General features: G+C 40.2%; 1 protein-coding gene across 6 annotated transcripts in view; it reads right to left on the bottom strand.

Annotated features, from left to right (window-relative positions):
- LOC149458413 (kinesin-like protein KIF13A) overlaps positions 1-16769 on the bottom strand; it is a 156157-nt gene that overhangs the window by 32679 nt on the left and 106709 nt on the right. For 4 of the 6 annotated variants that reach the window (XM_089682272.1, XM_089682274.1, XM_089682276.1 and 1 more), the window contains 5 exons: positions 12698-12736; positions 10480-10579; positions 8216-8342; positions 4242-4297; positions 2538-2662 (listed from right to left, as the gene is read on the bottom strand). In XM_089682272.1, coding sequence (XP_089538398.1) covers positions 2538-2662; positions 4242-4297; positions 8216-8342; positions 10480-10579; positions 12698-12736 — 447 coding nt within the window. The remainder of the gene's footprint in view (positions 1-2537; positions 2663-4241; positions 4298-8215; positions 8343-10479; positions 10580-12697; positions 12737-16769) is intronic. The other 2 variants (XM_089682273.1, XM_089682275.1) reach the window with 1 other exon arrangement.

The raw sequence follows: 16769 nt of genomic DNA, 5'->3' as shown, positions 1-16769 counted from the left end.
CTTCATGTGCGATTTGTATATCGCATGTTGCACCTGAAGTCGCACAGGTGTGGACCAGGGCTAATAAAGCATATGCAATGTGTTGCCACTTCTACATTATGCAATAGTCTCACTTGCATTCCCCTCACCCAATACAGTTAGTGCTAAACTTCCAGTTTCAGCTAGAGTAAACAGATCACAGCAGGTCAATTGTTCTGAAGTTAAAGTATTCCTAAACCCAGGACCCTACATTCACTATATCTGGTCTCTCACAGTACACACAACATGGAAGTGCAATTATTTTAGTAAATATAAACTGCTAAATACCTTTTCTCATCAGCAGTTAGATCAGTCTTGTGACTTCTATCAATGTCCAGCAGAGCACTGGTTAAAGCTTGTAGGAGGAGTTTTATTTCTGCTCTAGGAGGATGCAAAAATCCCTGACCTCTGTCTGGACAGCGCTGATTGGCCCTGTGCTGATCACGTGCACTCTCCCAAGAAATAAAAAAACCTCTCTAGCAATACACACCAAACTATGCATGTGCAGAATGGCTACGGTTTAGTCTGTCTTATCAGGAGATAAGACGAGGACATCTGAAGAGGAGGGGCAGAAAAGTCAGGATCAAATGGCCTTTTTACACAATGCAGAGGATTAACCCCTTAGGTTCCACAGGGAGTAGAACAAGCATGCTTTACTGTATACATGGAATATCATTCGCTCTGCAATTAATCTATTCCAAAAACATCTTCCATTCTTTTCAATACATTCAAGGCATCCTGTGTTTGGAGGAGGAAGAACATGACATTTATTTGCACCTCCTCCAATCACAGAACTTCTTGCATTCACTGAAAAAAATGCAAGATGTTTTTGGAATAGATTAATTGCAGGGCAAGCAACCCACTACAATCGATCTACTCCAGCTGGAAATGTAAGTTTCAGCGCTGGACATTCAGAGTTAACTGTATTGTATGGGGTAAAGGAAAATTAGAACAATCCACGATGCAACAGCAACCACACAATGCACACGCTGTGTTGGTGGTAATTTATTCTTATAGTGCAAATGGGCAAAACTAAACATATCACTAAAACCAAACCTAACCTTTAGGGTAGATGAGCTTCTTGCAATGTGCAGTGGAAGCTGCAGTAGGTAAGACAGAGTGAACCTAACTTCCTGGATGAAGGACATCCAGCATTGTCTAGCTCTTTCCTACCCATCCTGACTGTCCCTGGCCCACTCCTTTCATTCATTGGATTTCAGTCCTTTCGATCAACAAAGCTCAGCATTACATGTGGGCTGTCCTGAGGGAGATCTGCAGGCAAATACAGCTCACCCAGGAAAGCCTGCACCTCCAGACTGACATTTTTGCATCAAGGCATTTTGACAGATGCATAACTCCTCCAAAGAGCCACTCCTTGCATGAGGGCTTAGGGTTCTTAAGAGGAATACTTATGGAAGGGAGCTATAATGTTTTCAGGAAGCTATATACAGCACCCCACCAGACCCTCTCACCAGCCATTATCTACCTGCATTGTGCAGAGAAGCACAGAGACCCAGTCATGACATCTCGGAGTCTAAAATAAGGCATTTAGTGAAAATGGTACAGATTTATGCAAATATTTCATTAACATGTTGATGAGGCAGGAGGAATGGAAGCAGGGAAGGCAAAAGAAACAGAAAAAACTTTGGCTTTAATCTTATGATCATGGTAAAATTAAAGTGATTGTAAAAGTTTTTTTTTTTAAATAACAAACATACTTGCCTGCCCTGTGCAATGGTTTTGCACAAAGCAGCCTTGATCCTCCTCTTCTCGGGTCCCCAGCTGCCCCCCCCATCCCCCCCGCTGAGTGCCCCAAAGCAAGCTGCTTGCTCTGGGAGCACCCGTGCGCGCTCAGCCCCACCCCCACTTCCTCTTCACATGCTTTGTTGACAGCCAATGGCTCCCTCTGCTGTGTCTCAGCCAATGAGGAGAGAGAGACCTGGGAGAGCTTCTGCTCTCGTGCACAATACTGGATCGGGATCAGGCTCAGGTGAGTATAAGGGGAGGGAAGTTGAAGGGGGAGCTGCACACTGAAGGATTTTACCTTCATGCATAGAATACAAACCTTTAGTCTTTAGAACAACTCTAAATTCAATATGCAGAAGTAGTAATATTACAAGACCAAATGTATTAATGAACAATGAGTTTTAGGAAACTATATTCAGATCAAATTAATGTTGGCAAATGTATGTACAAGGGTGCCCATATATTTTTTGTAACTATTTAATGCTAGTAATGCTGGTATTACATTTAAGACTTTACTGGCAGAAAATTATTGCAACATCATATCAAGGTCAGCACAGAATAATTTTTATTAACAAAGATGGTAGATTTAGAGAGATGATTGCTGGTTAATGTCCAACAAGTGTGGCATCTTCCCACACTACACATGCGTTTAGTTCAGATGTGAACAAACAATAGCTAGCAGAAATTTGGCTATTGCTAGTCCCGTATAAACCATTACTTAATTAATAACCCTTCCAGTGCACAAAACACATAGGAAGTGACTGTAATATTACCTCTTCATCACTGTGCTTGATGATTGGCAGGTAGTAAAACTGGCTCCCATGCTCCTTTGGTAATATAGAATTAACACCTGCTGCGTGTGAACCCACAAGCTGCTCATTGGCACTGAGATCATCAGCTGTTGGAAAGTGAAAACAAAAGAGTGCCTACTTAAAGGCATGAAATAATAGTGCAAAATTACACATAACCTGTAAATGGAAGTGCATTTATAGTAATGCTCCTGATCCTCATCACATCTTCAGTGGCCATTGTGTATCTCCACTGGGTTTGTTTAAAGGGTTAGTTCACCTTTATTGACATTCTGAAAAAATATTACATATACATTACAGCTTTGTCTGTACAGTAAAATGCTGTCCTGTTTTTAAAAATGATCCTTACTTACAGTGCCTTGAAAGAATTCAAACCCCTTGAAATTTTCCACATTTTGTCATGTTACAACCAAAAACGTAAATGTATTTTATTGGGATTTTATGTGATAGACAAAGTGGAACTTCACTCTCTCAATCAACATGGACTATTTTTAATCCTTGTGACACTTTGATATTTTGCGTTACTAAACCACTTTATGTTGTTCCTTTTTTGGTCACATTGATTTAATAGAAGTGGCAGCAATGATTTGAGCACCAATTATATTTTTTGGCACGTTACTTTAAGTGCAATTTTGTTTTTTTTTGTTTATTTTTAATCCTTATGCTGCTAGCATTAGTAAATAGATAGGAAAGTATATCACATTTACTTTTTATAAACTTCTTTTTTTACATTTCTTCAGTTACTTCCTGGTTTCCATGTCTAGGCAAATAATGCCATGCATCTCAGGAGTCTTCAGGAGTGGAGGGAGGGTTCTCAGCTCAGCCAACGACTGAGATAGGGGCAGGTGGATTTCCGGGAGTAAATGCTACATGAATCATCTGCCCTTACTCAAGATTTCTCAGCAACATGAAACATGGAATCATGGATGGATGGGTGAGTTTGCTTGGAATATTAACAGCATTTTTGGTTTGTGGTGCTCAGATGCATTACATTTGCACTTCAAGATCATCACAGAAGATAAGGGGGCACTCTTTACATCTGGAGGAAGAGAGATCTAATCTCCAAATATGGAAAGGTTTCTTCACAGCTGTGAAAATGTGAAAAAGACTCTCAAGAGCTGGTTCTGGCCAGCTCAGTAGACTGTTTAAAAAAAAGGCCTGGACTCTGCAAATGCGAATAATATAACTGGATACTAATATTTATAAGTAAAGTTGGTCCAGGGAATATCTGATTGTCTCTTAGGGGATCAGGAAGGATATTTTTTCCCTGCTGCAGCAGATTGGATCATACTTTGCTGGGGGTCTTTGCCTTCCTCTGGATCAACTGTGGGTTTAGGATTGGTTGAACTAGGTGGACTTATGTCTCTTTTCAAGCAGACTATGTAACTATGAAAATACACAATGGCCAGTGAAGCTGTGATGAGGATCCGGCGCATACAGTATATATTTTTTTAATGCCTTTAAAGGTGAAGGAACTCTTTAACAAGACAAATCAAAAAGTAATGTTAATGACACTAAGAGTAATTAGTGACAACCAATCAGGCTTTAGCTTTCAGTTATGTGAAACTGGCAGAGTTGATTTCCAGTTAAATACAGTTAAATCACAGCTCATTGTACACACAGCAACAACTACGTCAAAGTGGCACTTCATACCAAGAATCTTCTTACCATTAAGATCTAGAAAAAGGACAGGGATATGTGTCTCCATTCCAGCTGGAGGAATCCTGAACAGATAAACAAAGAACCCAGTCAATAATAAGCAGAGTTAAAAAGAGATGGAGTTTGCAGTGGAATTGTTTTTGATGAATTGTAAATTTAACATGGGTTGCACATTGTGTGGTGTTTGGTCCCCACAGATGGGAACCAAGAGAATTTTAAATGTAAGCTATAATGTTTTGTGTAAAATATTGTGTCTTTTAAACAAAGTTAGAAGTTCAACATTTTTGTTTCATATCTAGAGGATGGGGCACGCCTTTGACTCATTCAGTTGTATGTGTAAAATTAGTTTGGTTTTTGAACTCTGTAAACAACAAACTTTTTCTAGAAAAGTAGGTAAGTATAGTCTGGAAAACATGTGGAAAGGGCCCAAGAGCTCCACCTGTTGGCTGGAAATAAAATATAAACTATTTATCATTAAATGCTTCTAATAAATCTGGTAAAAAAGGAAAATAAAAAATATTTTGGGTCCTTAGTAAAGAAATGAATAGGTTCACATTTACTAAACTATAGCACAAGAGTAAGGATCCTTTTTTTAGCCATATGACTCAAATTTCAAATCTCATTGGATTCAACTGAAAAGAACCCATTTTTATGAAAATACAAATCTTTACCGAGATGTGTTAGCTTTGTGAATGCCTGCTATATACTAACAACTATACATTTCCGTTTAACAAATTAGTAGGTTACTATTTTCACACATTTAAAACTGTGTGAAACTAGAAATAAAAGTAATATTTTAACCCCTTCATGCCTAAGGGTAAAACAAAGCTAAATGCCTAAGCAAAATTTTGACATGTGTTAGTAAAACTGTACATATCATCACAACTACTTTGTACATCCAGGTGAATTATACTGCATTTTTTTCAGGACAAATTGGGCTTTCATTTGGTGCTAAATGGTAATGGATATCTCCTGATTTATCTTTCTATTATCAAAAGGAAACCTGGCCCAAAATAGAAAAAAAAATATCATTTTTTATTTAGCTGTGTGTTTCTTGTTACGACCATAACATACCACCAAAGAACAACCCAAAATAAATTCTCCAGCTCTTGACGATCGCAGCGATACCATATATGCGTGTTGTTTTTTTTTGTACCCGTAGTAGAGCCCAGAATCAATAGTGCGCATTTTGTTTTTGTCTTTTTTTTTTTTTACCTAAAACACACTGACACTGACATTGACACTAACTGACACTGATACCAATTTTTTTTTAATCCTGACCTTTGACCCTGACCTTGGCCCAAATAACCCTGGCACTGAACTAGATCAAACCTTGATTTATGTATTTTTTCTTTATTTTTTAAAATTTTTTAATATTTCTTTTTTCTTTTTTACAAACATTTTTTTTTCTCTCTATGCCAGGAGTTAGAGAGATACAATGTATCTCTCTTCTCCATTCATAGAGAGAGAAAAAAAACAAGGGGGCCGGGCTGCACAGTGACTGATCACTGTGATAGCCAATCAGAGGCTATTACAGCGATCATGTGACCCGGAATCAGGAGTCCCGTGTCCAGATTGTTAGAATGGGACCCGGGGCTCTCAGTGACACCGCGGTCTTTGTGCTGGGAGTGCGCTCCCAGCACAAAGACAGGTACGCAAATATGCGGCCTCAAGGAAAAAAGCCCAGTTCCATGAGGCCACATATTTGAGTGACGTCGGCGTCAAGGGGTTAAATATTCTGCATATATGGTTTTTTTATATACTTTGTGATGTATACTTATTTAATACATATTTAGAATATGGTATTTTACTTATTTTGTTGCCTGCATTTGTAAAGCAAATAATGTATGTACAATCCTGCACAAAATCGATTTATAGATTGAATAACTATATCATCAGCCCAAAGAGTTCAGCCACCAATTGCAAGCTTTGGATTGGCATGCTTTATGTGTACTCTAGGTAAGCCCCATAAAATATGCGCAATGTTTTGCTCTGTCCCCGCGTCTGGGTTTTTTTTGTAGCATGCAAATTTGGGTACTCGGGGGGTATTTGATAATGTAATTTTGTATTTATTTTGGGTTTGTACTGTTGGGTCCTCCCACGGGCCAGTCAGCACTTTGCTTATTCCCCAGTTGGGCTATGAAATCTACACAGGGCCAGGGGTGAGTGAGAACAACTAGCATCACCCCCCCCCCCTTTTTTTTGCTCCTCTGATGTTATGGACAGATTTTTGTTATATTTGATGTATGTTGATAATTTCACTGTATGTATTAGCTTTTTTGTTGTTTTTTCTATAATGAACATAATAACTTTGGTCAAGTATACATGCGGTGCTTAAACTCCTAATGTAGGTCACACATCCATGAAAAACATTGACCACATACACTACTGTTGTCGCCCATTGACACACCTAACTGATTTTATATTGTTCTGTATTTATTTCTTTACATTTTAAGAGGACACCTGGACACCTTCATCCACTTTTGTTGAATAAAAATGGTCAGCTTTTAGCCATATTTTCTACCTTCTATACTCTACACTTTGGGGTCGATCCCCCGAGGAACTTCCTGTTTTTAGATATATATTTCAGCTCATTTAAGATTGTTTTCATGGAGATGCATGGAAATGCTTTTGTAATTAGGCAAATCTATGATCCTGCAGCGCACGCCAAGGCGAATGTCAACTGTTTTCCCTTACACAGCAGTAGTTTACTTGCTACATGCTTTTCTCAGTGCTATTTAAACAACCTCTATTCCACATAAGAACATGTTGAGGATTAGAGTTGGGATTAGAATTGTATGTGTTATATATGGATGAATAAGACAGCTTTACTTGTTCATTTATGTCATGCTATAATTCTTAATTAATAATAACACAAGAACATGGCCATACACCAAACCAATGTCCTGATCACCACCAAACCAGCGTCCTGATCACTGCCATACCCCATACCAGCGTCCTGATCACCACCATACCCCATACCAGCGTCCTAATCACCACCATACCCCATACCAGCGCCCTGATCACCACCGTACCCCATACCAGCGTCCTGATCACCGCCATACCCCATACCAGCGCCCTGATCACCGCCATACTCCATATCAGCGTCCTGACTACTGCCATACCCGCGTCCTGATCACCACCATACCCCATACCAGCATCCTGATCACCGCCATACCCCATACCAGTGTCCTGATCACCGCCATACCCCATACCAGCGTCCTGATCACCGCCATACCCCATACCAGCGTCCTGATCACCGCCATACCCCATACCAGCGTCCTGATCACCACCATACCCCATATCAGCGTCCTGATCACCACCATACTCCATACCAGTGTTCTGATCACCGTCATACTCCATATCAGAATTCTGATCACCACCATACCACAAACCAGCATCTTGATCATTGCTATACCAGCATCCTGATCACCCCATACCAGAGTCCTGTTCACCTCCATACCTCATGCTAATGAGCTGATCACTACCATACCACATTTTAGTGTCTCAATTGAGCAATTTTCAAATATATATCCCACAGTTTGTAGACTCTATTGCTTTCACACAGACTAAATAATTGACACTGATTTGGGTGTTTTTTACCCCCAAAACATAGCAGAATACATTTTATGAACAAAATGTATTTATCTACAACATAACAAAAACTAAACAAAAAAAATTTCATTTATATAGCAAAAAATAAAAACCCCAGAGGTGATCAAATACCACCAAAAGAAAGCTGTCTCAAAAAAATGCTACAAATTCCATATGGGTACAGTGTTTCGTGACTGAGTAATTGCCACTCAAACTGTGATAGTGCTGAAAGCTGAAAATTGGCCTGGACTGGAAGGGGGTGAAAGTGTCTGGACTTGAAATGGTTAAAGATAGAGGCCACCCAAAAGGTGGGAATACATAATTTCCTTTGTTTTTAGTTTAGTTTTGACCCCATGCTAACAGGGTCACATCAATAGTTGTAAACTCACCAGTTGGCTGGAGCTCCAGGTATGTCACTTCCTGGTGCTGGTACAAGAACTGCATTCCTCTCTTCTGTAAGACCCACCCACTGCTCAACCAGTCGTGCTTCCCGCTCAATATCATCTTCTGTTTTTTCTGGAAGAGTCAAAATAATGCAAAGAAGATTCATATTCACTTTTTGGGAATTACTCACTTTACCCAAGAAAAATGTTCGGATTTCTTTATGGATTTGTTCAATCTAATGGAATATTGTGCCTTTGAAGATGAGAAGCATCCAGCTGTAAATTGTAATTGTAGATAAATGTGGACAACACCCTACCATGCACTCACTTCTCAGCAACAAGCAAAATGTTTGACACTCCTCACAGGCAGTGCAATCCCAATTGAGTTCAATGAGGAACTGGCACAAAAATGTCCAACCAAATGTCCACAGCATTTGTGCCATTAGAAGATTGGTGACTTATGCGCTAATACCTGTGAAATGCTGCATCTGATGTCTAATTTTGGGTATACTAATTAAGGGGGGTAGGGGAACCTGTAGAGATTTTTTTCAAGTACAGAAAAATACCCCTTAATCTGCCAGAAATGCACTCAGCCTCTAAGGCTAGTTGTGGCCTGCCAATACAGAGCATTTTGTGGACTGGAGTGGTGGCAACCCTGCCCAGTTATTTTTGGCTAAACTACTCAAACCCTCTGTCGGAGATCACCGTCGCGATGGGCTCGGCGCAGGCGCAGTGCACCGCCCTGTGCAGGCACTGGGACCTGGCCGACCGCAACGAGCGAGTTTGCGCATGCGCAGTAGGGACCGCGGGCACGCGCGTGGCACCAATGACAGCGCAGGGAGGGATATTTAAATGGCCCTGAGCTGTCATTCAGTGCCTTCTGGTCTTCCCTGTATCCTGTATCTGCGAACCTGTGATTTGTAAGTTGCTGACCCGGATTGTGCTCTGACCTTGCTATATTCTCCTGCCCAGAACCTTGCTTTGCCTGACCTCTCTCTTGGATGCCCCCTATTGGATCTGACCTGCTGTTGCTGACCTGGCGTGTGACCCGACTATTCTCTGCCCGCTGCCTTGTACCGTACCGTCCTCTCTGTTACCGACCCGGCCTGTCTGACTTCGCACCTGCTCAGCCATCCATCCCTCCCAGTGGGGTCTTCAGACCTCCTCATATCAGGCTCTCCCCCGTGGGAGCCCTCGGCGTATACCACTACCACTGACGGGTTTACCCAGTAGCCACAACCTGGTCTCAGGGTGCTCCAAGTCCATCCCCACCATCAGGGGCCCTGGTGAACAAGCACCTTGGAACGTAGATTCCGTGCTCTGGGGACGCCTATTCAGTGGAGTGCTAGTGGTACTACCGCCGGGTGGTCCCTTACACCCTCCCTCTTTCCAAGTCTCTACAACATATTTCTGTTCTGCGGTTCAAGATAAGAATCGAGAGTTCTAATTACACTCTCTGTGATAACACAACGTGTTCACAGGTCACATAACAGTTCTAAATTTCTGACATTGAGCAGATATAGTAAAATTATACATTTAATAGAACAAAATGGAAATAAAAACAGAATTTCATTGCTTGTCTCTACATATGTCTCTACAGTGTTACTAAACCCACAACAGTAAAATTAGTCTGTATATGCAGTAAAGCATGCTTGTTATACTCACTGTGGAACCTAAGGGGTTAATCTTCTGCATTGTGTAAAAATGCCATTTGATCCTGATTGCTCTGTTCCTCCCCTTGTTTAAGCAGCCACCTCTTATATCTTGATAAGAGAGACTGAACCGTAGACATTTTCCACATGCTCAGTTTGGTGTTTATTGCTAAAGAGGTTTTTTTTTCTTGGGAGAGTGCATGTGATCAGCACAGGGCCAATTAGCACTGGCCAGACAGAGGTCAGGGGGTTTGCATCTTCATAGAGCAGAAGGAAAACTCCTCCTACAAGCTTTAGCTAGTGCTTGGCTGGACACTGATAGAAGTCACAAGACTACTATATACTGCTGATGAGAAAAGGTATTTAGCAGTTTATATTTACTAAAATAATTGCATTTCCTGTGTACTGTGGGAGACCAGATATAGTGAATGCAGGGTTCTGGGTTTAGTAAAACTTTAAAGTATAGCATCTTCAAAAAAGGGATTTGCTCTGCTGTAGCAGAATTATGTCATAGATTGGCCCATATTTTTGTACGTAATGCTTTTCAGTATTTGCACAACAAAGAAATCACAAAAAAATGTGCAAACATGAGAAAAGGTTAATTTTCAACATAGATACCTTGCTTGTTGATGATTTTCTGTATTTGTTCATCCAAGTATTCCTTGCGTTTAATTAGTGCATCTGACCACCTTTCACGCACACAGTTCAGGTCCTCCTCCTGTTCATTGGAAAAAATACATACGACAGATATATGGTTTTGTTTATTCATTATTTTATCGTGAATTTCGGTAAGTGAAAATTAACAAATGATGCCATTAAAACAGTTTTATGCTGTTTTTCTATGTAAATCGGTGATGGGAAAAACTTTTATAGACTTCTTGAGATGAATAATGGATAACATGACATAATCTTATATTATTTGTCTAATTGCGAATTTAATTATTCACATATAAATTTGTTCTCGGACAGCTTAGATTTTTTTTGTTTTATGAGTAAACATAAAAAATACAACAATAAACATTTTTAATGGCGAATGGCTAGAATGATGTTTGCCTGCTATACTCCTTAAGGTATTCCAGAAAAATTGATTAAAGCAATTCCACCATTAGTGTTGCAAACAGCTGCTTGCCAGACTGTCAGCAGATCCAACAGTATATATTTCATATCCATGCAAATGAAACCCCATCATGCATCATGCCCTGCCGTTGTTGGGTGTCTGATGGGTGTGCCGAAAGCATTAACGCATAGTTATTAGTTAGTGCGTTTGTGAAGAAGCTTAATATTGTTAGTCATATGTTGTAGATGTCATTAAATGTACAGATTCCCTTTTGTCGCTACTAAGTTACTTAAAAAAAGCAGGTTTGTTGCATTCATATACAACAGAGGTATGTTTATGGGAGCCAATTTATGAACTGTGCCACAGGGTCAACAGAAACTTCATATTCAGTTCAGCCCTGGTCATATTTCTCTAATGAGGTGGATCCAAGTATTTATATATATTCTAATATGTCTAATATGTATGACAATATTACATATAGGGTAAGGATTATCAGCAATGAAGCACAATTTTCTAACACAGCTGCTATAATAGTAGGCCCTCAAGAGGCTAAAGGGGGGTTTCTACTTTGAACAGTTGGTTCATGCTTCATGTTTTTCAGGATCTTGCAATGGCTAGATTTCAAAGAATGGCATAAACATATACTCCTGCGCTGGAGGATGGACTCCACAGAGCTATGAGACCACAAGTGGGATGCCTGGAAACTGTAGGCCTTGCTGCCCTCAATGGACCAGGGGGATCCAGAATACTACATACAAAGAAACAAACAGAGAGCACACGGGCCTAGTGCATTAACTTTTTAAAAGATCATTTATTCAATAAATAAGTGGTAATATACTCACAAAGGAACAAATGTCAAGGGCAGATCATATATAGTACAGCAAGGTCCAGTCACACTGGATGATATCCGTAATGAGACTCCTAGACCTCCAAATGGCTGATGCGTTTCGAGAGCTTGCCTCTTCATCAGGGCCAATCCTTGCCATTTTGTTCCTTTGTGAGGATATTACCACTTATTTATTGAATAAATGATCTTTTAAAAAGTTAATGCACTAGGCCCGTGCACCCTCCGTTTCTTTGAATAGCTAGATTTCACCTTAAGGGCTCATTCACACCATATCAGTTGATCTTCATTGATATGCACAGATTAGCACACAGTCAGCACTAGGGCACATAGAAAACATCTGAAATGATGTGTTTTTTCACACTGCACCTTGCCTCATGTTACTGAATGTCACTACGCCACAACTTTGCTATGGTGCATATAAGTAAATTAAATGTCATTTACTTCTGTGCAATGGACACCAGCCCTACACAGTGGACACAAGCCCACACAAATTTTAGCACATGAGCTGGTATGAATGAGCCCTTAGCAACGTTGTACTTTTGTAATCACTACTAAAGTGTTATGGCCATACTCCTTGATATCACAAACAATGGTGGTGGTGCCCATAAGCTTGCAGCCTAATATTGATCATAATGTGTGCTGGTATCTCTGTACATAGTCTACAACATGTTTTGTGTAATAATGTTGAATTCTGTTAGACAATGTTATATATAGTGACACATATGTAAGCATTTTAGGCGATGGTTCAGTGATGGCAGTAAGGTGTGGGGTTTTTTTAAGCTCCCCTTTCCCAGCTCCATAAGCTCCACCCTTTTTCCAAATTCCATTTCCCACGCTCCACAAGTTCTCCTCCCCCTTTTTTTTCCACGTAGTGGTGCAGAGCAGAACCTTGTCCCAAGCCAGGGGATTGGAAGCAGTCACTGTAATAATACCTGGTAACTATCCATATCATCACCACCATCATCATCTTTCTGGTAGGAGAAAATACATGATGTAAACAGGACATGCATTGCTTTCATCACATAGTAACAAAGCAAAGAGCACTAGTATTATAACAAGTTATGCACACAATAAACCATAGAGAAAGGGATAATGTATAGACCTAAAGAGCAAATAACATCTGTGAGGCACAGCTGGAGGTAACAAAGTCACATAAATATCAAATGATGTACGAAAAAAATGGAGATTGGTGGTGAGTTTATTGTATACTTGTATGTGGTTTATGGAGAATATTTCAATAAACTACTAAAAGTACACATGTGCCCTGACTATGCACACTTAAATATTTACATAGTTTGACAAAGCAGTAAATGTGGTTTGAAACAAACTGCCACTAACCCCTCTAGCTGTAGGCATTGTTGAGAAATTCAACTTCAATGTTGAAAACAGAGGCACTGAAATCACAACTTCTCTCCCATTATTTTCTACGGAAGCAAAAACTTGGCAGTCTATCAACTTTTTAATGTAAACAAACAAAAGATGCTAGTAAGATATTAGGTTAATGTCGCAGGACAGGACCACTAATTTATAATGTACCTTTGTTAACCACTTGCCCTCCAGAGGATTAACCCCCCTTCCTGACCAGGCAATTTTTAGCATTACAGCGTTGCATTACTTTAACTGACAATAACGTGGTCATGCAATGCTGTACATAAATTAAATTTGTGTTATTTTTTTCCCCACAAATAGAGCTTTCTTTTGGTGGTATTTGATCACCTCTGCGGTTTTATTTTTTGCACTATAAAAAAAAAGTAAATTTTGAAAAAAAAAAAAAAAAACAATATTTTTGACGTTTTGCTATAAAACATATCCAATAAAAAAATTTAAAAAATAAAATTTCTTCATAAATGTAGGCCAAAAATTATTCTGCTACATATCTTTGCTAACCCCCCTCCCCCCAGAAATTGTATATTAATTGGTTTATGTGAAAGCTATAGAATCTACAAATGGCGGTATAGATACTGGAATTGTTATTTTTATTTTTTATACTAGTAATGGCAGCGATCAGCGACGTAACTCGGGACTTCAGGACTGCGGCGGGCATTCTGACACTGGATGGGAACTAACTGCCACTGACATCCTCAATGACACTAATACAGTGATCAGTGCTAATAAAAAGCACTGACACTGTACTAATGACACTGGGCAGGAAAGAGTTAACATCTGGGGCGATCAAAGGGTTAACTGTGTGCATTTTACATTGTGTGCTGTGTGCTATTTTACTTAGGAGCCATGCTGCTTTGTATCGCTCTCCTGTGCAGAGCGATACAAAGCAGCATGTCCATGCTGACAGGAAAGAGACCTGTGTTGTTTACACACAGGTCTCTCCCCTGTCAGCTTTGCCGATGATCACCGAGAACTGGCTGGGAATCGCCAGCCGGGACCCAGTGATTGACATCCCCAGCCGCCAACAGCAGCACGGGTAGGACAGCATGCGCATGCATGTGCGCCCCTACCCCGAAATGAAAATCACGTATATATACGTGATTTTGCGCAGCCATGCTGCCCTGTAGCAGTAATGGAGTCACTTCTTCTCTGCTGGACAGATGTGATTTTACTCCTTCATTGCTATCTCAGTAGCGAGAGATTCAGCAGCACTCTGGGCCAGCCAGGGACTGATTCCATAGAGATGTGGAAAATTTTCTCAGACCATTATACTGCTGGCAATGAGGCATCAGAACAATTTCTGTAACTTCAGCCTTAGTAACAGAATAAACTTGACATTGATGCCTCTGTTGTGATCTTTGAAGATGAATTGCTTCACAATACCTGCAGCTACAGAGGTAAGTGAAGACATGTTTGAAAGCTTTTTCTACTGATAAAGAATAGGTCGTTATTGGAACAAGAAATTATTATTTAGGTTTTGCCACACAGCAGTAAATATTGTGGGTTGAAAGAAATGTAAACTGAATTCTATCATTTTTATATATTGAAAATATATGTGTCCTCTAAGTACAACAGTGGCTGTTACTAAAACTAAAGAATAGAAACCACAAAATACATGCTATTGGTTTGTTAGTCAAAAAAATCCCTCCTCTGGGTAGATCTCAAACACTAGTTTCATTTTGCTCATAAAACCTGACCTGCTAAACTTCAGGATTAAGTCCTGCCACCTGCCATTTCCCTGAAAGTGCCATTATTGCCTATTGGATCCTCACTGGACCATGGTTGTCAGTTGCTGCAGTTTAGACTTATACCAAGAGAGTAAGGCCTGTACAAAGTGAAACTGATTTTGAAAAAGTACACAGAAGAATGTTTTCAGGCTAACAAAAGTAACACAATCTGTGGTATGTGCTTCTAGCAGACTATACATTACAAAATGCTCTTGTTCAATTTATTTTAGATTTAACTTCAACTATGTAGTGCAAGGGCCTGCCTCATTGCATAAAATTTGAAAGTGTTTAGGTTTGACCCCATATTATCTTGCTTTGGTAAATCTAAAGGAAAATTGTACAAGAAAATTGCATAATGTATGCCCAGCTGTGACGGAAGTGACTTTGGGTGGGGAGCCCATGGAACACAGCCCCCTTTGGAGAGGTGGGGAGACCCCTGTCTCAGCTGCCCATATCCCTCCTATGTGTAAGTCACCCTGTGCCTGTTAGGGGTACAGGATGATCTGTCCTAATATTGTGTAGACATGTATAGGTAGGGTATGGGGGTTGTTCATTGTTTACTGCCATGTGGTGCATCCCATTGTTCTATTGGGTGTCTTGCTTGGTGGGGGGTATCTGCTGATGTGTCTCTGGTTGCTAGATTTGGTTTGCCCCGCCCTGTGTCCATATGCAGTGAGGTGGGTTGTTCCCTTGAATGTTTATATCTTGTATCTGTGTTAAAATAAAGCAGTCTATTTCCTGGTTTCCTTCAAGTCTAGTAGTCTCTAGTCTTGTTTGGTCAGCGGTGGGGTCCGTGGTCGGTGTTCGGACAGGGAAGCGGGAGTTTAACGGAAATACCTAAGTGTACTCGGGGAACGGTTCCGTTAGACCAGCCTATGGCATTTTATAAATGGTGCTCATTCCCCCACCCTTGTCTGGCTGCTTGTCCAATGGGAGCCATGGAGAGTTAGCCATATGTAATTTCCAAAATTAGGACAGTGTTGGAAGCCAGAGTGGCCAATCACCAACATGGGAGAAAGAGAGTCACATGTTCCTCCATACCTGAAATTACAAGGAATTTTTTACCAGGCACTTCAATGCTACTTGCTGAAGGAAAAGTGAGGATGTGCTGCTGGTGGGACTGCTTCTGAATTAGAGCTGTTGCATTATCCTCCATGGATAAAGCAGAGGCTCACTATAAGGTACCTAGTACATGTAGTTATCCTTTCTACCCCAGTCCAGCAAAGTGTATAGGCAGACCAGCATGACCAATCAGAGATCAGAATAATAGTAAACCCCCACAGGATTTCTGCATAAATATATCCCCTACAGCAGGTCCTGATCATACTCAATCACAAAAAAGTTCATTATATAAATGGAAAATTAACCTTAAAAGGTCAAACCCTGAAAGCAACTACTGTAGCAGCCTTACACAGTTCATTAACAGAGATAAAGGATATTTACAAAAAGTGATAACTCAATGGAAAAAGGTTTCAAACAGTTGATTAAATCCCAATCATGACACCACCTGCTTGGAGTTTGTTCTCCCTGTGTCTGCGTGGCTTTCCTCCGGGTACTTCGGTTTCCTCCCACACTCCAAAGACATGCTGGTAGGTTAATTGGCTCCTGTCTAAAATGGTCCTAGTATGTGTATGTATGTATGTATGTATGTATGTATGTATGTGAATTAGGGACCTTAGATTGTACGCTCCTTGAGGGTTAGGGACTGATGTGAATGTACAATATATATGTAAACCGATGCGTAAATTGACAGCACTATATAAATACCTGAAATAAAATAAATAAATATACTATTAAAATATATGCACTATACTCTGCCTGTATATGGCTACTGGCCTTGAATCTTAAGCATGTGATAAAAGTAAATATGAAAAAGCACATAAACCACAGC

The sequence above is a fragment of the Staurois parvus genome, unplaced genomic scaffold (genome assembly GCF_062004578.1).
Source record: "Staurois parvus isolate SC_StPar_1 unplaced genomic scaffold, SC_StPar_1.0 ptg000287l, whole genome shotgun sequence".
NCBI lineage: Eukaryota > Metazoa > Chordata > Amphibia > Anura > Ranidae > Staurois > Staurois parvus.
Note: the sequence above shows the minus strand (reverse complement) of the source record. Positions and strands in the feature narration are given on the sequence as shown.